Source organism: Zonotrichia albicollis, chromosome 28, assembly GCF_047830755.1.
Source record: "Zonotrichia albicollis isolate bZonAlb1 chromosome 28, bZonAlb1.hap1, whole genome shotgun sequence".
NCBI lineage: Eukaryota > Metazoa > Chordata > Aves > Passeriformes > Passerellidae > Zonotrichia > Zonotrichia albicollis.
The window spans coordinates 428,687-453,314 of NC_133846.1; the positions used below are offsets into that span (position 1 = coordinate 428,687).

At 55.8% G+C, this 24,628-nt stretch overlaps 1 protein-coding gene across 3 annotated transcripts; it reads left to right on the forward strand.

Moving 5' to 3' along the window:
- The first annotated feature begins 12,842 nt into the window (after positions 1–12,842).
- Positions 12,843–23,854, forward strand: MYBPH (myosin binding protein H). 3 transcript variants are annotated; one of them, XM_005492445.4, is made up of 11 exons: positions 12,843–13,413; positions 13,655–13,789; positions 15,594–15,761; positions 18,247–18,335; positions 19,234–19,429; positions 19,761–19,900; positions 20,044–20,203; positions 20,949–21,085; positions 21,507–21,693; positions 23,305–23,346; positions 23,620–23,854. In XM_005492445.4, the coding sequence occupies exons 1-10, from the start codon at positions 13,065–13,067 to the stop codon at positions 23,313–23,315; spliced, it is 1,572 nt and encodes a 523-aa protein (XP_005492502.2). In that variant the 5' UTR covers positions 12,843–13,064; the 3' UTR covers positions 23,316–23,346; positions 23,620–23,854. The 3 variants fall into 3 exon arrangements, with proteins under 3 accessions (XP_005492502.2, XP_074384282.1, XP_074384283.1); XM_074528181.1 differs by having other exon boundaries at positions 23,646–23,854; XM_074528182.1 differs by lacking the exon at positions 15,594–15,761.
- Positions 23,855–24,628: the final 774 nt, after the last annotated feature.

The following is a 24,628-nucleotide window of genomic DNA, read 5'->3' on the forward strand; positions in this document are numbered from 1 at the left end:
GGGCTGTGCTTTTCCTCGGGCTGGTGTTTCCTCACCACTCAGAGATTCATCCTCCCTCCCAGAGGTACTGAGAGGTGCTGTGTCCTTGCCCTTTCCTTGCCCTCTGCTTCCATTGAAGGAAGGAGGAGCAGTGTCCTGGTGCTGCCATCCGGGGGCTTCCCTGTCCTGGGCATGCCAGGACACTGTGGAGCTGCTCGGATTCGCTGGATGGTTTCATTTCTCTGCACACACCAACAGGGAAAGTCCCTTAAAAAACAATCATATCTTTAAAAGAAAAATCCCGGTTTCCCATTCTCAGCCTATCCATCAGCATTTCCTCCGCTGTTTTTGGGTAGTGCTTATGCAGTAACTAAGATCCATTCCAAACCAAACAATTCTCTGATCCAAAAATTGAAGTAATGAGTATCGTCTATGATCTTAATTAAACATGCAGAGGGACCTCGGGCACAGCTATGGGTTATCAGACTGCAGGTGTGATGAGCCCAGTTCTCAGCCCCAGTGCCAGCATGAGTGCCAGCCCCGTTTGCAGCTGTAGAGCAGATTCCCTACACCAAATGTCCTCATTTCTTTTATTTTGCAACATCTCCCCTTCCTCTGCCGAGTGTGGGCTGGAGCCTGAGGATGGGTTTGCAGCCGCCAGGAATGGCCTTCGCCAGCTCGCAGAGGTGGTGGATGCTTCCAAAATTCATCCCCACCGGGACACGTGCCTCTGATTCAACCAGGATGCTGCCTCCTCATTGGGCTTATCGGGGAATTGCTGGTGCAGGAGTAATTTTACTGGCCAATTTTGAGTGGGTGGGAAAGCATTTGTGCTTCTCGGAGGAGAGGACAGTGTGTTTGTTTGTGCACAGGGCTGGTTCCCAGGACAAATTTCCTCTTGGCACAAAGGGAAAAGAAAAAATTAGGGGGTTTCCCCTGGATTTTGGAGAAATACGCCTGCTTCCTGGAAGCTGGCGCCACCTTAGGAAAACAGCTGCTGCTTTCAGCCAGAAGAAAACCCCCGAAATGCTTTCATTTTATACCCATAAACAGAATTTTTTTCCCTGCTTTCTCCCTTTAAGGCAAGTCTCTGACCGAGATCCCGCCTCGATAACCCCGCGATTCCGCTCAGGCGGGAGCAAAAGCCGCCTTCCAGCCGCAGAACCTCCCGCTCCTGAGGAAACACTGTCCCTTTGTGCCATTGCACAATCCAGCCAACCTTGCGTTGCTGAGAGAGGTTGAACTTTTGAATATTGCCACTGAAAGCTCCTTTCTGCGGGAATCCGGCAGCCCCTGGGACAACAAACGGGCGCATTGTGGGGCCCCGGGGCCGCCGCGCTTCCCCCGCTCGCCGTCGCGCTGCCAAAGTCATTTCGCTCTCCTGATCAACTCCAGGGAGTTCTGTGTTTGGCTGCTTTTCCCCCCTCGAAGCTGCTGAACAGGCGCTGGAATTCGGCTTTCTGCAGGCACGGTGCGCTCAGCCTGCAAATACTCCGCGGGACGGGACGGGAGCGCTGGGAGTGCCCGCTTCGCCCTGGGCTCCTCATCGCCACACGGACCCTGCTTCACCTCGGCTCCCTCCTCCTCCTCTGGGCTGGCAGCCCCCGCCCAGGGCATTCTCCCTCCTTCCCCATCCCTCGCTGGGGGCCGGGGCAGCTCCGGTTCCCGCTTCGCCCCCAGGCTGGGGTCGGGGCTCGGAACCGCCGGGTGGAATCGCAGCCGCAGCATCCCCGGCAGGGAGGGCAGCCCGAGGATGGTGAGAAACCCAACGCCCTCTTTTCCAGCCTTTCCATGCCAGGGAATTTCTCCCGCTGGATGGCGGCATTAGAGCAAAGAAATCTCCCTGGCAGAGGTGACCTTCACTGGAGGAACTTTCCCCCCTGGTTTTCTGGCTCCCGGGACGTTTGTGCTCAGGCTGGGGATGTGTGGGTTCAGCACACTCTTGTTTGCACTGTTGCTACCATCGATGCTTAGCTCTCTGCCCTGTTCCATGCTCCATGGTCCCTTCCAGAACCCCAAAACAGGAGGCCATGGAGCATCCTCTGCCAGCTCCTCTTCCCTGAGGGTGCAGAGGGACCTGCTGGGTGCTCAGCTGGGACACTTTGAGCCACAACCAGGAGCATATCAGACCCAGACTAGGCAAGGAAAAGAGATGTCAGCCCTCACAGTACACCAAAATCGCGATTTCTTAGTAAGGCACATCCTTTATCAGCCCAAAGCCCTCCATGTTCTAATTGCTGTGGTGCAGAGACCCCCATGTGAAAGTCACACACCCAAAAATGGCTCATTTTTGCATGGAAAAAGATTTGGGCCCAATTTTTCACATGGTGGTGTCATGGGAGGCTCCAAAGCTCCCAGGACTGGAAAACGAAGACAACCTGGCCACTTTTCCTTGCACCTTGTGGTTTTAACCCCAAATATTTCAATCCGCCTTTGGGATTTCATGGACGTGGTGATGGGCAGACAGGCTTGTGCAGTGATGGGTGGGCAGGGAAGGTTCATGCTGGGCTGCAGCCCCTCTGCAAATACAGTGCAGGGCAAATGCTCCAAGGCTGTTTGCTGGCCAGGGGACATCTCAGCTTACAGGCTTGCAGCTGGGCTGGCATTGCTGTTGGCACAGGGGCAACCACAGATCACAGAATCACAGGAACCCCTGAGTTGGGAGCACCCTCAGGGACCATCCAGCCCAACCCCTGCCCTGCACAGACACCCCAACAATCCCACCCTGGGCATCCCTGGCAGCGCTGCCCAAACACTCCTGGAGCTCTGGCAGCCTCGGGGCTGTGCCCATTCCCTGAGGAGCCTGGGCAGTGCCAGCACCCTCTGGGGGAAGAGCCTTTCCTGAGATCCAGCCTGACCCTGCCCTGGCACAGCTCTGTGCTGCTGTTGCTGAATTATTTTCCCTGCACTCTGAGGACAGCCCCATACAGCATCACAGGTGGGAGCTGTCCCACAGTGCCAATAAGCGGGAACATTATTTTTAATATCAGCCTGTGTTCCTGTTGCACTTGACCTTGACAGCTTTTTATTCTGTATTATTTCCACAAGGAACAGGAGCTCAGCTACACTGACAATGTCCTTCTGACAAGCAACTTGTTCTGCTCTCCCTGATACAAACAGGAATGGCCAACACAAATCTTTTTGAGAACTCAGTGACAGCAGCTCTAAACCTGAAATAAATCAGGGTGTTCACTCAAACAGCCTGGATGGAAGAACAGCAGCAGTTGGGGTTTCAGTCCCACATTCCTCCTCCTGAACTTTGATGGAATGCTGCTCTGGGTTGGTTTCCTCCCTGGCATTCTCAACACAGACAGCTGCATCCAAACTACAAAATGGCCTGGAAAGGGTTGAGCCACACAACTCTCAGGTGTGGCCTGGGATTTCCCTAGGACCTCCTGTGGTGACCCAGTGATTTATCCTGGGTTAAAATGCCATCTCCAGGACACTTTGTCCTTGGGAAGGTATTTCAGGGGTCAATCTCCTGCAGGATGCAGAGCCTGTGGTGATTTTCCATTGGAATGTACCTGGTTGGGGCTCCCAGGTACTTGATGCCCCTTTTCCTGCTCAGTTCCAAGGGCTTCTCTCTTCTTTTTGTCTCACAGGCTGAATGAGCCCTCAGCTGAGCTTGGACAATCCGTGGCCTCTCTGGAAGCACCAGAGTCCCAGCTCCTGGGTGTTTTTAAATCCTGGGCATTCTTACCCTGAAGCACAGTGGGAAACCCAGTGCTGGGGTGCTGGGGGCTCTGGGGAGGGAGGAGGAGGGTGATGGGGCTGGAGATCACAGTGATTTGTCCCAAGGAACACAGAATGATGCTGGAAAGGGTCAGGGCAACTGGTGGGATCTGAGTTTGTTTGATAAAATAAGAGAGGAAACTCAGGATTTTCCAAGGTAGTCTGGAAAGGAAAAGGCAAAGAAATCAGAGGGTCAGTCCTGCTCCTTGGGAGCAAAGGGTGAGAATCCACAGGAGAGGGTTGCAGGACCCCACATCCACTGCTGACCCTGGACTTTATCCCATCTTCTTCCAAAAGCAAGGATTTGCAGCTTGGTGCAATCCCTGGGCACTGGAGGGTGTGAGGTGAGGGAGACCCCCCCAGTTACACTGGCAGGGCTCCAACCCACGACCCTAAAGCGAGCTTTAAGATTTGCTAATCTCAAGATATTGTTGGCACTCGGAGCAGTGATTTACTGCGTGTTTTGCCACAGCAAGTATTTTCCAAAAGGCCATGCTAAGTTTACACTGGAGCTGCTGGGATCAGATAACTGCTCCTGGCAGCTCCATCCTGTCCCCCCTCCTGGCTGCTGTGCTGGGGTGCAAAAAGATAGCACAGCTTCTCCTGCACCCCAAAGAAGAGCCAACCATGGTCACAAGCAGCATTAAAAAAGGGACCAGAATGGTGTTTTTCCTTGTGCAGGTGGTGGGATGGGGCTGGGTCGTGTCCTGGCTTGCAGGAAGATGTGAACTTTTGGAGAGTCCCAACGCTTTACTTTGAAGTCACAGTGCCAGGGACAGAAAAGAGCCAACCTTGGTGCTGAGCCTGGCCATGTCCACCTCCCCAGGGCTTTGCAGGTTGTGAAAATAAATCAGCTTCTCACCTTCAGTGCCAGCGGGGGCGGGTGACAGCCCTGCACATCGTTTGGCATTCCTGCAACGTTAGAGCACCCCAAGAGATCCCAAGGGCTTTACAGGTGCTGGGCAGGAACGGTTCCTCCAGCCACCACTGCCCAGGGGGATCCTGGGCATTTCCAGCGTGCAGAAAGGATGGAAATGCCCAGGATGGCTCCCTGGGCGCAGCAGGGGCTGGGCCCTGCTCCCAGCTCCCTGTGCCACGGAATCCCAGACTGGTTTGCATTGGAAGGAACCTCAAAGCTCATCCCATTCCCAGACCTGCCATGGGCAGGGACACCTTCCGTCATGCCAGGCTGCTCCAACCCTGTCCAGCCTGGCCTTGGGCACTGCCAGGGATGGAACAGCCACAGGTTCTCTGGGAAACCTGGGCAAGGGCCTCCCTACCCAGATGGAATCCCCGTTCCTTCCCAACTGCCAATCTAACTCTGTCCTCTGGCAGTGGGAGCCATTCCCCCTTGTCCTGTCCCTCCATGCCTTGTCCCCAGTCCCTCTTCAGCTCTCTGGGAGCCCCTTTGGGCTCTGGAAGGGGCTCTGAGCTCTCCCTGGACCCTTCTCTTCTCCAGGTGAACACCCCCAGAGGGGCTCCAGGCCTGGAGCAGCTCCGTGGCCTCCTCTGGGCTCTCTCCAGCAGCTCCAGCTCCTTCCTGTGCTGGGCCCCAGGGCTGGGGCAGCTCTGCAGGTGGGGCCTCACCTGAGCAGGGCCCAGGGGCAGAATCCCCCCTGCCCTGCTGCCCCCTGGGGGATCAGCCCAGCACAGGGGGTTTGTCAGACCCAGCACACACAGCTGGGGCACACTGAGCACCAACACCCCAAGCCCTTCTCCCAGGGCTTCTCTCAGATTTTGTGTGACTGAGAATTTCTCCTCCTTCTTAAGAGTCAGCACTTGGGAGGCTGAAGATCCCCCGCCTCTTCCTCTTGTCTCTGAATGCCCTGAGATCTTTGCCAGGAGATGGGTAAGAGCCAAAGCCACCTCCAGCCTCATCCCTGGCTCTCACTGTCCTTGGTCACGTCCAGCTGGAGGTTTTGGCCTTTCCCTGCAATTACCCAAGTGTCCTTTTGGCATTGACTTGCTCATGGACAAGGAGGATGAGATTGGAGCATCTTCCATGGCTGTTTCTTTGCAGATTATTAGATCAACAGATCAACCCCTCATTGTTCTCTGAGCACCATCTCTTGGCCCAGCTGCTCTGCAGGTGTTTTGGGGAAATGCTTCCCCCAGGGATGGCACGGGGCTGTCACACTGTGCTGAACAGGGCAGGGAGCAGCTTCTGGGTGCAAGGCCCTGCATCTCGAACAGGGCTGGGCCACAGCTGGCTCTGGGTGCACCAGGGGCTCCAAGGACCGGGCATTTCCAAAGCTTGGCTGGGGGGATTTCACTGTCTGCAGGATTTTGGCGTCCCCTAGCCCAGGGACAGCAGGATTGAACGTCCCCACGATGCTCCCTGGTGGCAGCGGGGAAAGGATGCAGCTGGGCCCTGTTGGACAGCCCAAACTGGTGTGCATTCCCAGTTCATTAGGACCTGCCGGAAGTCACTGAGATTTGGGGGTGCTCCAAACCCTCTCATATTCCCTCCAACCCAGCAAACCTTCCCAGGAGGGGGAAACAGTAGGGAAGTTCTCAAATAAAGGTCATTGGGTTAGGGAGGGTTGTGGTTTGGGCCAGGACATGCTGTCCCAACAAGGGAGCAGATCCCATTTGCTTCCAAGAACCCTGGGAAGGGACAGCCCTTCCCAAACACCCTGGGCACAGCAAGGTGCAGGCAGCCCTTGTGGCACCACCACACTGGCCTCAAGGACTGCCCTGGCATATCAGTGCCCCATCTGGAGCTTGGCTGGTCCCAGTAGCTCCAGTGTCCCCAGGGCTGGGGCAGGTCCGGCTGCAGCACATCCTGCTGGTCCTGCTGCTCTCAGCTGAACAGGGATGCTCAGGATGGAGCTTGGCAGAGTCCTGCAGGGACCAGGAGTGGGTGGAAGGGAGCAGGGGGGAGGAGGGAACGGGAAGAGCACAGGGAAGGTGAGGGTGCCAGTGAAAGCATGCAAGGCAAGGAAAGGAGGCGTTGGATGTGAGGAAATATGGGAAGAGCTGGGAGGGGAAGTGGAAACACCAGTGTTGGTCCTACAGGAGGGACTGGGTAGGAGCAGTGGCCTTGAAGACACTCAAGGTGGCCTTAAGTCCTTGATGGAGCAGCAGGGACGTGGTGAAGGGGATGCTGAAGGTCAAATGAGTGTCTGGGCTGTTTGTGGCCAATGTCACTGTGCACCCTGGCAGGGGTTTCAGTCTCTCTCAGTCCTTAGGGCAGGGCTGGGCACCCTCTTGGGGAGCAGCAGTGCCTGCACCTGCCTGGGGCTGCAGCCAGGAGAGGAGCAGAGCAGGCTCTGAGAGTGGTGCCTGTCCTGTGCAGAGCAAACACTGAGTTCCTTGCTGGTCCCAATCCATATTGAAATTCACCCTTGGTGCTGGGGGAGCCTGGGGCTGAGCTGCTCCCTCCCCCTTCTCCTGCAGAGCCTCCCAGCTCAGGGGAGAGAAGCAGCAGCTGTGGCTCTGGTCCCTGGGTGCAAATGCTCAGAATAAACCAGCAAAGGGGCTTTGAAACAATTCAGGCCTTCCTGAGCTCCTAGTTTTAATGAAGGAGGAAAACCTGAGCTACTAATTGCAGTTTCTCTGTGACACAGGGCAGGGCCAGCCCGGACAGGTGGTGACAGAGCCTTATTGGCATCTCCAGCTGCCGTCCCCAAGCCTTGGTAGAGGTGACTCTGCACAGGCTGAAGAGACAGGGGCTGACACAGCCCTGTCCCTGCAGGCTCCCTGTCCGAGGTGAGTTCCTGCTGGCAGCTCCAGAGGTAAAGCAGGGCTGGAAAAAACCCACCCCAGGCAGAGCAGTGTCCCAGGGCTGGCACTGCCCCAGGGCTGGCACTGCCCCAGGGCTGGCCCTGCAGGTGACAGCTGTGGTGCCAAGGTGCGTGAGGGCTCCTGCTGGCCCGGCATGCTCAGCCCCAGCTGGCCCTGCGTGCAGCTCCTGCCCTGCAGCTCCTGCCCTGCAGCTCCTGCCCTGCAGCTCCTGCTTGGCTCTGCTGTCCCCTCCTGCAGTGACTGTAATTGTGGTGGCCCCACAGGTGGCCCTGGCCTTCTTTAGGGGAAACCATTTTGGCTGTGGGCAGCAGCTGATGCCTCTCTGTGATGGTTTTTCCACTGCAGTGCTGTCTCAGGCTGGAGGGAACACGGAGCTCCCTGGCTCAGCTCCCAGCGAGTCACGGGGCAAAATCAGGACATCTCTGCATGAGTTTTCTTATTTTTCTACCTCATCCATATTGGAGGAGAATGATCCCATTACAGCCCCAAAATAGCAGCCCAAAAGCTTGTTCTGGGTGTTTGCATCCCCTGCCTGCATCCAGCAGCTCCTGATCCCAGCAGGGCCAGTGCAGGTCTGGGCACCCACCCTGCTGCTCCATGAGCTGATGTTGGGCTCCTGGAGGTGAGTGCACCCTGACTGATCATGGAATTAGACAATCAGTTAGGTTGGGAAAGACCCTTAAGGTCATCGAGTCCAACCCTGAACCCAGCACTGTCAAGGCCACCACTAACCCCTGTCCTCAGCTGCCACATCCACATGGCTTTTGAAATCTCTCAGGGCTGGGGGCTCCACCACTGCCCTGGGCAGCTTGTGTCAGGGCTGAACAACGTTTTCCCTGAAGAAAGGGTTACTGGAGAGTCAGTGAATCAAACTGGTGCTGCTGAGTGCTGCTGGGGTGAGCTGGGCTGCACCCAGTGACAGGGACAGCTCTGGAGCCAGTGGCTGTTAGAGGCCTGGCCAACCAAGGGATGTCCATCAGGCAAGAAACGCCTCTCAGCACCTCAGAGATGCTCCTGCTGATGTCTCTTTGTTACCTGGTTGACTTTTCTGGACCAGACAAGGATATTTCAAAGCAATACTTGCTTAAAAATATTTTCCCAGGGTGACAAGGAGACAGGCCCTGTCCTGGGGGGCTTTGGGAGGGGAACTGGGGCCGTGTCCCAGCTCAGGGCTGGAGCCCCGGCCTGCAGTCATTGCTTTGGGATGAAGTAAGTGTCCACTTGTGTGTGACAGACAAATGGAAATCCAGCCTGGTCCCAGCCCACCTGCTGCCTGCCCCGACTGCTTGACTCAGTGCTCTGTGAATATCGCAGTGACAGCAGGCTGGAAATGCTGAGCAGGGATGTGGGATTTGGGAGGTGGTGGGTAGGGCACTGAGCCTGCCTACCTAAACAACCTGCTGGCATTTGTGGTTGGCCGCGGTGTGCTTTCCAGATGAGCTCCCTAGTTTTCTGGAGATCTGAATTAACCCTGGAAGGGGACAGGCAAAGGCAGGCACAGCAGTTGAAGGGAGGGCACACACCCACACAGGAATCAGCTCCAGTAACCACCAGCAACAGCCTCCCTGATGGGGCTTGGACACCTCCTTTCTGCTGAAATTCGGATTTGGGCATTTTTCTGGCCTTCTGTGATGTCTCCCATGGACTCACAGTCCACACGATGTGTGCAGGGTTGGATGTGGCCAAAGGGAGGTGGGCATGGTTCTCCTCTGTCCTGTCGGGTGACTCTGAATTTATCTCACTGGGGTTGGCAGTGGGGACCCTGTCAGTCCCAGGTATCCCCTGATCCAGGCTGTGGCTGGCTCTCCTTGCTGACACCCACACTGATGCCCTGGTGCTCTGTCCTCTGCCCTGGCCAAACCCATGGCAGTGCCAGGGACCTGATGACGCCGTGCCCAGAGCCTGTGGTGGCCCAGGTGTGACATCCACTGCTGCTTTCACAGTCTTGCTGGGGTGCAAAGAGCCCACCAGAATCTCCAGAGATGTTAATGGGGACAGGGACAGGAGAGGATGAGCACAGAAGATGTGACAGCTTCAGGGAACTCCTTGTTTATTCCAGGCCTTTGGCATCTTCCCTTTGCTTTACGATGTGCCATGGGAAGGTCTCACCTCCTCCTGCCCAATCCTGAGCCTTCTTTAGGGGATGTCCTAATCTCTGGGAGCCTCCATGGTTTGCTCCAGCTGTCAGAGGCATGTCCTCTCTCTCTGCACCAGCACATCAGCTGTCATGGTGGGGACCTCCCCCATCCCATCTGCAATGGAATTCTGCTCTCCTGAACTGGGACTCTGGCTGGATGGGCCCATCTGATGTTTTGGGGGAACAAATTCACCTCTTTGCAATGGGATCCTGTCAAACAAACATTTTCCTGCTGGAAAATGATCGACCATTGTGCTGCATCATCAGGGGGATTTGGAATAACAGTGGCATGAGGAGGATCTGATCCTTTCTGGCATAAATGATATTTCCTATACTTAGACCTATACTCACTTGGAAAATAAGCAAGGAAATGTATCAGTGACTTGGTGGGCTGGAAATGTGGGTCAAAGTCAAGTTATAAAAGTACCAGCTTTTGTAGGAAGAGATTTTTTTTTCTCACTGGAAAACATGGATAACCTGTATTTCAGCTAAATCCTGAAATACTTCGAGTTTCAGGCAAAAATGTGCTGATATTTAAATTATGACTAAATTTTTAATATTCAACCCTCCCAGCTGCCTGCCGGAACAGCCCCCTCTATGTGATTTTCATTTCCATCAGCAGATTAATTTGAGCTTCCTCACTGAATACAGGGGCATGGGACAGTCCCCTCTGTCCTGAGGTGAAGTCACCTCCTGGCAGCAGTTTCTCCATCCCCATTGAGAATCCACAAGTGAAGCCACCATGGTGGGCAAGGAAAGGTCAATCCCACCTCTGGAGCCTGTGGGAAACGCTTTGACTTGGAATTGGGACCTTTGCCATCAACAGCAGCAGCTCCTCAGTGTTTCCCTGCTGGGTTTGCCCAGCACCCAGCACTTGCCCAACATGTGAATAAACAACATGCCAATAAACTCCAGTAACGTGGCCCAGATAAGAGTGGGTGATAAACCATGTTGATTCATCTGCTCATAACCTATTAGTCACCCGCTGAGTCAACAGAGCAGAAGCATCCAAACATCATGGAGCAGGTCGACAGACCCAAGCTTCTTTCAAATCGAGAACTTCAAGTGAAATTATTGCATTGATATTCTTTATTTTTCCTGGGGCAAGTATGTAATTTTCAGCTGCACTCCCCCAAACTGAAATCAGAGAGAAATCTGTGTGCTCATTTCCTTATGAATTGGAGTTTTGGTATTGATTTATTTTTCTTTCTGAGCTTTTAAAATTGCTTCTCTTAACATATAATCAAAATAAGCCCTTTTTTTTTTGCGATGAAGTGGGTTTTTTTTGTTCAGATTAGACATCATGGTTGAGAAAGACACAGGGAAGATGCCTGAGCAGATGTTTGGGGGAGTCTGCAATTGGCCACCTGCGAGCTGATGGAAAGAGTCATCAAGGCATGGCCCATGTGGAGGGGTCAAGCAGAGGAGTCAAGGAGGGGGCCAAGGCCATCCAAGGCACGATGAAATCCTGGTGGGCCAAGGTGTGGAGAAACCAGAGCTTCTCCACTTGGCCCCTGGGAGCCCAAGACAGCTGGAGCAGGATGGATGGATGATCTTCTCCAGCCCTCCCTCTCCCTGCTGGGCAGCAGGACTTGTCCTCTGGCTGGAGCAGCTGCAGGGAATTTTCTGGTTCATGACCCTCTTGGCAATTCTGAATCACTCCAAGGTGCTCTGGGCAGAAAAGGAACTGCCAGGATCCATTCATGCAGGCACCAGAAATGCCTGGGAGCCCCATATCACCCTCTCCTGCCTCAAGGATCTCATCCCTCAGGCATTCCAATGGAACTTTGGGTAATGCAGAACTTTTATTACTCAAATTCTCCTCACTGGGGAAATAATCAAGGAACATCTGGGTTATCACACAGTTTGGGGCAAACAGATCCTCCCTGAGGCACCAACCTTATCTCATGGTATCCTGGCTTTGCCCTGCTGCCAAATAACCAGGAGACAAAAACAAAATCCCTCCTGAAGCAAGAGGGTCATGCTGCTCCAGCTGGGGTGCACCCCTCAGGCTCTTCTTTGGGTCACCATGCATTTAAAAACCAGCCTGGCCAATGGGGCTTTGCTCTTATTTCTCTCCCTCCCATTCCTGAGTGACCACAGCTCCCTCAGCTTGGAAAATCAGCCCCTTGTTAGCAAAGCTGGGATTGTCTGGCCCTGGCAGAGAATGTGCCTCACACTTTGGCTGTCTTGGAGATGCCTCTTGACCCTCATGTCCATGTCTGGAGATGTTTCCTGGGGACCACAGAGCTGGTGAGCCCATGGACCAGCACCCAGGAGAGCCAGGCTTGCTTGGCCACTTCAGAGCAGCATTCCTGGAGATGGGAATTAGCTGGAAAATGGGGAAAACACTCTCTCAACTCTAATTGCAGGAAGGTTAGCGATACAGAGACACTTCTAGTAGTGTCATGCACAGCATGAGGGCAAATCAGGGAGCAGGAGCAAGGAGAGGGTGAGTGGTTTATGACCCATAGAATTAATGGGGCTTTCCTGGGTCACTGGGGGGATTTGGGGTGAATCTGAGTTTGGGGGTAATGGTAGGGTGGCTGGTCACGAGTTCTGGGGTGACATAACGCCCCTTGTCTCCATGCTCCGTGAACAAGGATGGCTGACTGAGCAGAACAAAGGCTGGAGAACATGGCATGGGGCTGGTGAGTGATTTATCTTCCCCAGAAATGTGGGTTAGGGGTGTGGGCAGCTGGGTTGGTACAGGTGACTCAAAGGTTGTCTTCCAACCTCTTTCAGGGCAGTGGGATTGGGGATAAGGCTGAAGAAGGGCAGGGGAACCAGAGGGGTCTGGGGCTACAGGGACTGTGAGGATCTGAGGGGGGAATTGCAGGATTAACAGGGAGGGCTTGGGGGTGGTTCTGGTGTTAATTCAGGGGCTGAGGAAGGCAAGGGGGATGAGGGGGTCCAGGGCAAGTCTGTGGGGACTGGGAGGCAATAGGTGACTGAGGAGGTGGCAGGGGTGGGGAAGCCCTTAGCCAGAGGGTGCTGATGCTGGGGACACGAGCCATGTCCCTAAAGAAAGGTGACCTGGCCCTGGCCTGCCCAGTCCCAGTGAGCCCAAGGGGGCTGCTGGGGGGGCCGGGCCCATGTGCTGCCATCCCATAGGAGGGGGCAGCTGGGACTGCTGAATGTGCAGGTCCCGGGTGGCTATTCCTGGCAGCCCCGCCTGCGCAGGCAGATTGGTTTGCAGGGAGGTGACAAGTGCCAGCCAAAGCCTATAAAAGTCACCCAGCCCCTGTTCTGGCTCAGTGACCTGGTTCCCCTCCCAGCACAGCCGGAGCAGAGACCACTGGCCCAGAGTGGAGACACCTGGTCCTGAGCCGGGACCCCAACCTCAGAGTCCAGACTCCAGATCCGGAGGAGAGAACTTTCATTTGGAGCAGGAACCCCAAAACAGAGCAGACACCCCGGAGCAGAGACCCCAGAGCATCCCCTTGCCCAGCCCCTACGCTCTGCAGCCATGACCGGCAAAACTTCACCGGCAGCCAAAAAACCGGCTCCAGCCGCGGCCAAGAAAAAGGCAGCGCCAGCCCCCAAGGAAGGAGCAGCCCCCAAGGAGGGAGCAGCCCCCAAGGAAGAAGCACCTCCAAAGGAAGAAGCAGCCCCAAAGCAAGAAGCCCCAGCAGCAGCTGCTGCAGAGCCCCCAGCCCCCGAGCATCCCCCGGAGCAGCCCCCAGCTCCCACAGATGAATCTGCTCCCATCCCCACAGAAGCTGGAGCAGAAGCGGCTCCAGCGCCTGCAGAAGGTTCCCCAGCTCCCCCAGCTGAACCCCCAGCCCCTGAACCTAAAGTGGAGAAACCAAAGGAAGGTGAGTGGGGAACAGTGGAGTGGGGAGGGGACATAAGCAAGGCGGGGAGAGGACATAAGCAAGGCTGGGAGGGGGCATGTGCCGGGGAGAAGGGATGGGGGGATGAAGTCATCAAGGATATTTTTGCAGTGGGAGAGGGCTGGGGATTAGGTGGACTGAAGACAGACCTGGAGGCTGAGTGATTGCCCTCCGAGAGCCCCAGCACTCGAGCCCTACCATCACCACTGTGGGTTTGTTACAGAGCCACCCAGCTGCCCCTTGTCCTTGGCTGTGGAAGAAGTGAGTGAAAACTCATTCACGCTGACCTGGAAAGCCCCGGAGCAGACAGGCCGGGCAGGCCTGGATGGATATGTGGTGGAGATCTGCAAAGATGGAAGTAGGTTTGGTCTTTCCTGCCTCATGAGCATGGAGAGGTGGTGCATGGTTGTGGGATGGGATGGAGCTGGGTGGATCCCAGCAGAGTATTTCCCCCAGCAACAATTCCCTTTCTTTGCCCAAATGGATCAATTTTGAATGGTTATTTCTTTTCCATGAAGGAACAGGGAATCCCATTGCCTGTCAGACAGAAGTGATGGCTTTAGCAGGGGCTTGGAGCAGGTTTAGAGTCACGGCTGTGTCCAGCTTTAGGGGGAGCAGAGACCAGCACACCTTCTTGGGATGGTCTCTGATGAACTCCAGAGCTGCAGAGACCCAGGGCTGGGATGGCATTTCAAGAAAACAGGAGGAAAAAGTTCAACCCTTCCATGTTTGCCCAAAAATGAAGCATGGAAGGAATGGGGATAAAATGGGAGGATGAGGAAGGGAAGGGTCCTGGACATGTATCAGCAGACTTGATAATGTCTGGAAGGAAAGTGGCTGTGGTGGATGGAGGTGGGCTGGGAGGTGGCAGCAGTTGTCCAGCAATTGTCCATGGCTCTCCAGTTGTACTGCTGGGAGGTGGAACGAGGTGAGTGGATAAGATTTGTGTTTTGGTCACTCTCTTGAAGCCCTGCTGGGCTTTGGGGTGAGAGTGAAGGGTCTGTATGGATAGGAGGATCCGCAAGGGGAGGCTGGGCTGGAGTGGTTTGGGAGGCCCAGGTGGCCCATGGACCTCAGGGAACTTGATCCTCAGCTGTTTAGCTTGTGGCACACATGATGGACACATTCTTGGCTGTGGGAGGCTCCCGCTGTTGGGCTGCAGGTGGAGAGGTTGCCACGACTGGGTGGGATACGTGAGGAAGTCCTTGCATGGGACAAGGAAAGATGCAGACATTCCTGGAGGGATTTGTCTGACAGCCACCCAAAGGGCCCAGTCTGTATGCTGTCCTGGCTTGCTTTGGGTCTGCTGCAGGACAGGAGAACTCCAGTCCCTCTGTCATCACCCAGGGGCCACGGGACTGCTGTATTTGGGTGGGTACAAGACTCTGGTTGGCTAAAATATGGTGAGATTTGAGTGAGGGCTGATTTGGGCAATGCCAGTGGTGAAGGGAAAGAGGATCTGATGGGATTTGGCTGCTCCAGTGGCATTGACAAGAAAACTTTCCTGTTCTGAAGGTGCACATGGGGGCTTGGCACACCCTGGCATTTGTGGGTCACTGTCATTGCCCACCTGGGACACCCACTCCCTGGGATACTGGGGCAGTTTATTTTCCAAGTGAGAAACATATTGAGAGGCAAAGCTAGGTTAGCTGGGGCTGGTGGAGGGCTGGACTCTGGGTTGAGTTTGAGACATCCCTTACCAGCGGGAAGAACACTTGGAGAGGTCCATCTGGCCAGGGGCAGGTTCTGAGCAGACCCTGCTCAGTGTGAGGGGTTTGTGGAGGCCATGGTGAACCCCAGTGCTGTCCTGGGGCAGTGAGAACAGCAGAGTGGCTGGCAGGCAGCTCCAAGGATCTTTCGTTTCAGAAATGCACCTGGTCAGCAGGGACGTGTTCGCTGGCCCGATGCCTTTTCTTGCTTGCAAATGTCCTCGTGCTCCAGTGCTGAGCTCCTGCCAGCACTTCATACCCCACACTCCTTGGCAGGGTTGGCCAACCTCCCTGCCAAAGCTCCTTTTTTCTGCTGGTGCCCCAAATCCTTCCCCATTTCCAAGGAAAGGATTCTTTGCCCCTGGGTCTCACCTTCTGGGCCTCGATCCTGCTGCTCAGGGTGTGTCTGTCTGTCCACGGCACATCCAAAGTGCTGTGCTGGCTCTGTTGCAGGTTCAGACTGGAAAGCTGTGAACCAGGAGCCTTTCCTCTCCACCCGCTGCACGGTGCCAGAGCTCAGCTCTGGGGACAAGATCCACGTGCGGGTGGTGGCCGTCAGTGCCAGCGGGAGCAGCGCCCCGGCCACGCTGGAGCAGCCCGTGCTCATCAGGGAGATCCTCCGTGAGTACTGCCCCTGAGGGCACCATTTCTGTGCCAAAGCTCTGTCCGGTCCATCTGAGCATGAGCAGCCTCTCAGGGGTCCCATCCAGCCTTTGACAGATGTTATTCTCAGTGGCTGCTGACCTCTCCAATCTTGCTGATGTTGAAATTTTGGGGGTGAAGGACTCAAAAGGCAGAGCCACATTTTCCCATTTAATGGCAAGAGCTCAGAATTCACCTCCCCTGAGCATGTCTCCTCCCCTTGGCAGTGTCACATCCCGAATTTGCCACGGCACACATTGGACAGCTTTGTTTATTTAGCTCAGGGAAGTCAAGAGCTGGTTGTCTGGAGCATGGGAACTTTAATCATGCTGAACTCGCTAATGAATGAGTTGCTCCCATGCTTAGCAAGACTCACATTCCTCTCGGGGTGCTGCCAATGTGCAGAGGCTGATGCAGGAGGGCAGGGCCTGTTTGCACTCAGCAAATAGCAAATACAGAATAATTTTCCCTCTAGAAGGAATTATTAATGCTCAAGTTTTCTTGTTATTCAGCACATCAGATTTTTCAGCTGCTTAAAAATAGAAATACTAAGAAAAGTTATTCCTGGAACCACCAGCTTTTCATAAGAAAAGGCTTGGAGAAGACTACCAACCCATGGAAAGGGTCCTGCAGAGTTCAATTTCTCAGTGCGCTTGGAGGAGGTGAATTTGGCTTCAGGGTGGTGGCTGTGCCTGCTCCCCTCTGATATCAAAACCATCCCACCAGACCTCATAGGACTGGGAAAACTGGGGTGTGAGGGACTGGCATGAGATGGTCAATGTACAGCTCATGCTTTCCACACCCTGTACCTGCTGCCTGAGCTTTGTTCCAGGCACATGTACAGGTGTAAAACCCAAAAAGCTGAGAGACCCTCCCCATACAGCTTGATCTACTGGGCCCTTCCCTTCCCTTCCCTTCCCTTCCCTTCCCTTCCCTTCCCTTCCCTTCCCTTCCCTTCCCTTCCCTTCCCTTCCCTTCCCTTCCCTTCCCTTCCCTTCCCTTCCCTTCCCTTCCCTTCCCTTCCCTTCCCTTCCCTTCCCTTCCCTTCCCTTCCCTTCCCTTCCCTTCCCTTCCCTTCCCTTCCCTTCCCTTCCCTTCCCTTCCCTTCCCTTCCCTTCCCTTCCCTTCCCTTCCCTTCCCTTCCCTTCCCTTCCCTTCCCTTCCCTTCCCTTCCCTTCCCTTCCCTTCCCTTCCCTTCCCTTCCCTTCCCTTCCCTTCCCTTCCCTTCCCTTCCCTTCCCTTCCCTCTGTTGTCTCCTGACCCTCACATTTTCTCTCAGCCTGCATTTTGTGCATCTCACCAGTTCATTTATAGCACCCCAGGGGATTTTAAATAGCAGCAATGGGACAGCACGGAGCTTAACAACAGGTGGGATGAGTGGGCTTGGGAGGTGGAAAGAGACAAGTTTCCCTTCATCTGGTGGGATGAAGGATCAGTATGGGAGTCACATTTTCCCGGGAACAAGGGCAGGAAAAAAGGCCTTCCCAGCATGGCATTTTGTCACTGTGGCCACTGACCTTGGCCAGCCCAGTCCCTCTGAGAGAAGCGCTGGGGATCTGGGGAAAACATCCATGAATTAACATTCCTGCCCGAGGTCGGGTTTCCCTCCCCGGCTGAGACTGATGAGCCCAAGTGGCAGCAGGGGGATGGATCCCTGCAGGAATGGCAGCAGAGCAGAGCAGGGACGGTCTCAGCTGTCAGCGAGGGCCTGTCCCTGCTCCCCAGCCCTCACAGCTGTTCAGCTGTTTGGCTCAGGCCTGGTTTATTCTGCTTGGGCCCCCTCCCCAGGGTGTAGCTCGTGCACATTTAACCCAGGCAGAGACTCCCAGCTCCTCCTGAGGGGCTCCAGGGGATCCCTGGCTATCACTGAGCCAGCAGAGTTGTTCAGCTCCTGTTCCGCCCTGGGAAGGGGACACACTCCATGAGCATTCTCCAATGGGCATTTTGCTTGTCTTTGTTGTGTTTCCCTGGAGATGTTTGCCTTTCACAACTCTGGTATGACCAGGCACCTCCTTGGTGTTTCAGAGGCCTGGACTGCAGAGGAAGGTGGAGATTGAGCCTTGTCCTTGCTGAAAGCTGGGCTCGCATGCCTCTGGAAAGTCAGGGGGGAAATATTTCCCAACTGGGAGATGCTGTTCCCTGCCTTGTTGCAGTATAAGTTGTGCTGTGGCTCTTCTGGTTGAGGCCAGGCTGTGTCCATGGCCAGGAAGTCATGAAGAGGGGAGAATGGTCCATCAGAATGCTGCCCTTGGGTTGGTGACCGGGGATCCCAGGGATGGCTGTCACTCTGGGGTACAGGAATGGGACAGGCCAGCACAGCCTTCAGGGGAGCAGAGGGAGGAGAGGGAGAAGGTGGCTGTGTTGAGGTGGATTTTCTTGGTGGCCAAGGAGGGATGTGTGTGGAGAGGGCCAGCCAGCTGAGGAATGGGAATTCCTGGTCTCACAATGGGAATTCTGTCCCCAGAGCTCCCGAAGATCCGCATGCCTCGGCACCTGCGGGAGACTTACATCAGGCGTGTGGGGGATGCTGTGAACATCATGATCCCCTTTCAGGTACCGGGGAGATTTGGGCTTTAATCTGCTGGGCATTTCACTCCAGATTAGCTCCTGCAGGTTAGTTTATGTGTCCAACTGTGCTCTGGCTTGGCCTGGTCATTGTGTCTTATGGGCCAAGGGTGGGTGATGGGCTGGGAATCTCTCTCCTCTTCCTGCCCAGGTTCCATTTTTCCCCTGCTACATCTTTGTTGATGATGTTGCAGTGGGACAGCCCCAAACACATCTGGACATGGACTGGCTGTTTCTGCTGCCTCAGCCAATAAGTCCAGTTCAGCTCGTGCTCCTGGCCACATGCCTTGGGACCCCATAGCACAGCACTGGGGTCCCTGGAGGAGACCAGCTGCCTTTGGAGGAGGGCAGGCCCAGGTGGAGCAATGCTGACACTGGTGGGTTAGGTTGGAGGTCGTCTCCTCAGCTATCTCTCTCATCATGTCTGGAACATCACCAGAGCACCTCCAGCATGGCAGCAGGCTCTGAAACATTTTGGGCAAGCGGAGGGAGTGAGAGGCCCCTGAACTGAGGGGCTTGTCCATGCCATGTCTCACAGACAGTTTGAACTCAGCTGGCCATGCTCCAGATATGAATTTTCCCTGTATGCTTAGTTCAAGCCCTGGTGCTAAGCTGGAGCCTGGGCTCAACACAGCTGTGCCCTGGCAAGTACAGCTGGGCTTACTCCATGAGGACCTTGGGGAGCCAGCATGCTCCCACCTCATCCCTGGAGCCTGATGGCTTCCCCTTAGTGAGTCTGACAGGAATCAGCTGCAGCTTCTTTCCTGCTGGACGGGAGAAGTGGCCCTCGGGCTGCTGCTGCCCGGACACAGTGCGGTGGCTCTGCCGCTCGTCCTTCCCAGCAGGACCCATGCCCGAGGGGCTGCTGACCCGCCTGTGTCTGCAGGGAAAGCCGCAGCCTGAGGTGAGCTGGAGCAAGGGAGGGCAGCCCCTGGACAGCAGCCGCATCAACATCCGCACCACGGCCCGGGACACCATCTTCTACATCCGCCAGGCCCAGCGCACCGACTCGGGCAAGTACGAGCTCACCGTGCGCATCAACGGCGCCGAGGACAAGGCTACCCTGGACATCCAGGTGGTTGGTAAGCTGAGGGTGGCACTCTGCAGGGTCACTCTGGAGCTCTTTTCTCCTCCTTGGTTGGGTAGGTCTTGTTCTGGGTGGGATGTGATGCAATGGCAACAAGGCAAAGGACTCTGGAGTCCCTGTTCCAGTGGGATCCTCAACAGGATCATGCATGTGAACTTCTCTGGGTGGGAATGCAGAGTTTCTGCCAGCCTTGCCCCTCAGCTTCTCATCCCTTGTGTGCTGCACCAAGGTGAGAAGAGATTAAAAGCAAGGTCAAGGGATGGCCAAGGTACAGAATGTGGGGGGAGCAAACTGGGATGTCACCCTGAGGGTGTTTGTGTTTGCAGAGCCACCCGGCCCTCCCCAGAACCTGAAGCTGGTGGATGTGTGGGGCTTCAATGTGGCCCTGGAGTGGACCCCCCCTGCAGACAATGGGAATGCTGAGATCAAGGGCTACAGGGTGCAGAAGTCAGACAAGAAGAGTGGGGTAAGCCTGGGCACTCCTGTTGGTGGTGATGCCCTGATGGGAGAGGGACTGCAGCACTCCCTGCCCCACCCCACACCTTCTCCATCCTTGTCACAGCCTGTCTTTCCTCACTGCTCTCTTTTTCCCTCCTTTTTTCCTCCCAGAAATGGTTCACAGTGCTGGAGCGCTGCACCCGCACCAGCTGCACCATCTCCGACCTCATCATTGGCAACACCTACTCCTTCCGAGTGTTCTCCGAGAACATCTGCGGGCTCAGCGACAGTGCTGCGGTGGCCTCTGGAGTGGCCCACATCGAGAAGACAAGTGGGGACATGTTCCTGGCTGAGGGGCTGGGGAGGGGGCTGTCCAAGAGGGGTCCTGACCAATGGGCCCATGGGACTTCCTTGGAGTTGTGTTGATGTTCCTGGGCTGGTCCCCAGGACAAGACCAGCAGGGTTGAGGCTGAGCACCCCCAAGGTCCAGAGGTTCCCTGTCCCCTCTCTGCACCTCATTTCTCCTCTGGGGAGAGCTTATGCCATGCTCAGCCCCCTGGAAGAACCAAGGCATGGACATCCCTGGGATGAGATGGAAACAGGAGCTGGGAAGAGTCAGAGCAGCCCTGGCTTTTTGTCCACGGCTCAGGGCCAAATCTCCAATCAGCCCTACTCTCCTTCCATCTGTTTCCATCCTGCTCCCTGGTAGCACAGAGTGACCTAGGGTCTCTGCCATCTGCAGAGCTTCCCTCCAACTCTTATTTCTGTGGTTGAGATTTGGGGATGGAGTGGGAGATGCAGAGTGTGCCCGGCCTGGGTCTCATTGCTGCACACAGGATGTGTCACAGTGGGATTGGCATCCCCCCTGTCCCTTGCAGGGCCTGGGCACTGCCATCTCATGATTGGATGAGGAAACAGGGCTGCTCTGAGCTGAGGGCCAGGTCCTTGGGTCAGGCCAGCTGACATCTTGCTTCCTACAAGAGGGAACAGAAATGGGTTTGGGCACCTTGTGCTGAATTCCTGTGTCGGTCAGCCTGGGAGCCTGAGGTGTCAGCTAGAATTAATTCCTTCCTTAGAAACCACTTACCAGCCAGAGAAGATCCCCCAGCGGGACATGATGGAGCCCCCAAAGTTCACGCAGCCCCTGACAGACCGAACGACCACGCGGGGCTACAGCACCCACCTCTTCTGCTCCGTGCGGGGCTTCCCCCAGGTCGGTGCCTTCTCCAGGGACACTGTAACCTCTCCTGGGGACACCTGGGGGGTTTCTGCAAGGTGGCTGGAGGTGGGAGACCACCTGGGGGATGGTTGGTGCTGTTGGATTAGGGTTGGGTGAGGTTAAGGAGCTGAAGCTGCCCTCTGAGTCAAACTGGAGTACATTTGGGGTGTTTCTGCATGGAGATGGGAGACTGGTCTTAAATCAAGCCATGCCCTGTTTCCTCTGTGCTGGGGGAGGAAGGGTGGAGCAGTGGTTAGGGCTCACAAGTGGGAGATTTGGACCTTCAAAATACTTCTGACTGTGAATCCCACCGTGGCCACAAGCTTCAGGTAGGGCCAAGGCAAAGGCAGAGAGAAGTGGCTGTATTTTGGGGACAATTTGATTTCTCATTTCTCTCCCTGCTTTAAACTTTCAGCCCAAAATAATCTGGTTGAAAAATCAGATGGAGATCCGGGAAGATCCCAAATACATAGCACTGATTGATCAGGGTGTGTGCTCCCTGGAGATCCGCAAGCCTGGCCCTTTCGATGGGGGTGTCTACACCTGCAAGGCTGTGAACCCCCTGGGGGAAGCCTCAGTAGACTGCAGACTGGATGTCAAAGGTGAGAGTTCCTTAGGGAAGGAGAAGCAGGAGCCCTGGCCTGCCTTTCCCAGGCCTCACTTTCCCAGGGCTGTGGTTTGTCCCTGTTTTGAGTTGATACTGGTTGTGAGGGAGTCTAAGGACTTTGGGCAGCCCTGGGGAGCTGCACCTTTGGGCTGCTTGGGTTTATGGTCTTGAAGAATCTTGAAATCACCTTTCCTTATTCGTGGGGAAAAAAATGGGGAGGAAATCAGAAATGGCAGAGCCAGAGGAGCTGCTGGAGGCCAAGCCCAGCACTGGCTGCCCTTGCTCTTGTCCAAAGAGTGGTGAGGGGTGTGTGTGACCCTCCTCCCCTGCATCTGGGCTGCTTTGATTTATGTCTTGGCATCCTGCCCACATTTCCCACTCACATTTCCCTGCCTCAGCAGAGCATCCAGAGCAGACCTGCCCCGTGTTGCTCCCCTGCTTGGCCCATGGGAGGACCACTGCCCACATCCCCTCTGTGTGTTCCTGTGCTGGCCAGGTGTCCTTGAACTCTTGTATTTCCTCTCCTGTGGCTTCCAAGCACACTCTTGCCTCCACACACGCTCTGTCCCACTTCCCACACAGGCAGAGCTCCAATCTGGCAGCCCCAGCACCCCAGGCCCTGTGGAAGCTCCAGAGCTGTTGGTCTGACACAGGGTGTGCGGCACAGGGTCAGTGCTCAGCTCTATGGGGGCTGCTCTGCACCCTCCAGGAGCACTGACCCAGCTGGCCCCAGTCCTGTGGCCCCACAGGCACATCCTGAGTGCAGCTGGGCAGGGACCCTCAACAGAGCAATGCTCTGGCTGGGAAGGGACCTAAAGCTCACCCAGTCCCACCCCCTGCCATGGGCAGGGCACCTTTCACCATCCCAGATTGCTCCAAGCCCTGTCCAGCCTGGCCCTGAACATTTCCAGGAATCCAGGGGCAGCCACAGCTTCTCTGGGTAGCTTGGACAAGGGCCTCCCCACCCTGACAGGGAGCAATTCCTTCCCAGTATCCCATCCAACTCTGTCCTCTGGCAGTGGGAAGCCATTCCCCCTTGTCCTGTCCCACCATGCCTTGTCCCCAGTCCCTCTCCAGCTCTCCTGGAGCCCCTTTAGCACTGAAAGGGGCTCTGAGGTCCCCCCAGAGCCCTCTCTGTTCCAGGTGAACACCCCCAGCTCTTCCAGAGGGGCTCCAGGCCTGGAGCAGCTCCGTAGCCTCCTCTGGGCTCTCTCCAGCAGCTCCAGCTCCTTCCTGTGCTGGGCCCCAGGGCTGGGGCAGCTCTGCAGGTGGGGCCTCACCTGAGTGGGGCACAGGGGGAGAATCCCCCCCCGCCCTGCTGCCCCCTGGGGGATCAGCCCAACTGGCCAAGGAGGGTGAGCTGGGCACTGTGCTGGGGACACAAACACCTGGGAGTGCCCCAGGCTGGGACCTTGGGGACACTGGCAGGAGCAGGCAGTGAGGGTGGGGTGTGGGATTGCTTGGAGCAGGTGTATGCAGGGATGGGGTGTGCAGGGTTGAGATGTGCTGGTGCACATTGAGGTGAGCACACAGCACTTTTGGGAGTCAAAAGGGGAGTTAGACAAGGGGAGTTCAAGGGGTTTTTGTCTCCTGTGCTCTCCTACAGTGCCCAAGTGAGGACAGATTGGAGGACAAGACAAAGAGCAAGGTAGGTCTGGGTTGGGGCACCAGGATGGAGGGGAGGTGGATCCCTTCAGGGGGCTGGAGTGGGCTGAGTGTCCTGGATTAGCCCTGATGATGGAGTCCCAGCTCAGCTCTTCCTTGTCCCATGGCTGGAGATGCATGGGTGGGGTGATGAACCTGTCCCTCGGTGAGGTGGAGGGAGGGCTGTAAATGTGGCTGGGTTTGTCTTGCATTAGAGCTGTGGCAGGGACATGTTTCCCACCCATCCCTGACCAGGGCTCTCTTGGTGCCCTTGCAGGACTCGGATCTCGTTCCTTTTCCCAGGTGGATCCTGCAGGTGCCAGGCGTGGTGGGGCCGGTGCTGTGCCCCTGGCCAAGGTCTCTGCTGCCTGCTGCATGTCCCTCCCTGGCAGTGCTCTGGGGGCTGCACCTCAGCCTGCCATGGCATGGCCCTCTCTGAACCTGCCATTAGCTGTGACAGTAAAACAAACCCAGCTGAGGGGCTTTGCTCCTAATAAAAGCCACCAAACGCCTCTGTCCTGCTCATTGTGGGGTTGGCTTGGGTGGGCAGATGTAGAGAGCTGCCAGGGTTGCTCTTGGAGTCATGTAGGATCCCACACAACCAAGGTAGAGGAGATGGGTTTTGAGCTTGGAAAGGAAGGACTAGCACATAGAGAGATTCCTGAACCAGAAGGAGCCCAACAAAGAGAAAGAGAATTCAGAAAGATTTCCTTCTGGAGCAGGGGAATGATTCTGGCTGGGGAAAAAGAAATGCCACATCAATGTTGCAGATCTTAATGCTTCTTTATTGAAGCACAGATTTTTTTATCCACACCAGTGAGGCAATGATCCAGCCAGGAGCTGTCACCTCCCCAGGGTGACAGGACATGTTGGTGTTTTACCCAGAGGAGGAGACTCACCCCTGTGAGTTGGTGCCTCATGTGCAGGGTGAGTTATCACTTGAGTTCTGGGCCAGCTCGGGGCACACACTGGGTGTCACCAGAGCCCAGAGGGACCCATGGAACACAAAGGAGACACTGTGGGTGTTACCAGAGCCCAGAGGCACCCATGGAACACAAGGCAGACACTGTGGGGGTCACCAGAGCCCAGAAGGACCCATGGAACACCAGGGAGATACTGTGGGTGTCACCAGAGCCCAGAAGGACCCATTGAACACAAGGTTACCTGGGGCCAGCGGCGTGGGGTGGTCTCTCCACCAGCACTGCCTCCCCCCTCAGCCTGGGCACGAGGGTAGGAGCTCTCCCAGCTGCATGGCAGCTCTGTCATGGGGCCAGGCTCACGTCCTG

What these genes read in the sequence shown, in the direction of transcription:
- MYBPH (XM_005492445.4), top strand. Translation starts at nt 13,065, where the DNA reads ATGACCGGCAAAACTTCACCGGCAGCCAAAAAACCGGCTCCAGCCGCG. An exon ending in AGTGGAGAAACCAAAGGAAG is followed by an intron (nt 13,414 to 13,654) that starts GTGAGTGGGGAA and finishes GGTTTGTTACAG; the next exon opens with AGCCACCCAGCTGCCCCTTG. An exon ending in CCTGGACATCCAGGTGGTTG is followed by an intron (nt 19,430 to 19,760) that starts GTAAGCTGAGGG and finishes TTGTGTTTGCAG; the next exon opens with AGCCACCCGGCCCTCCCCAG.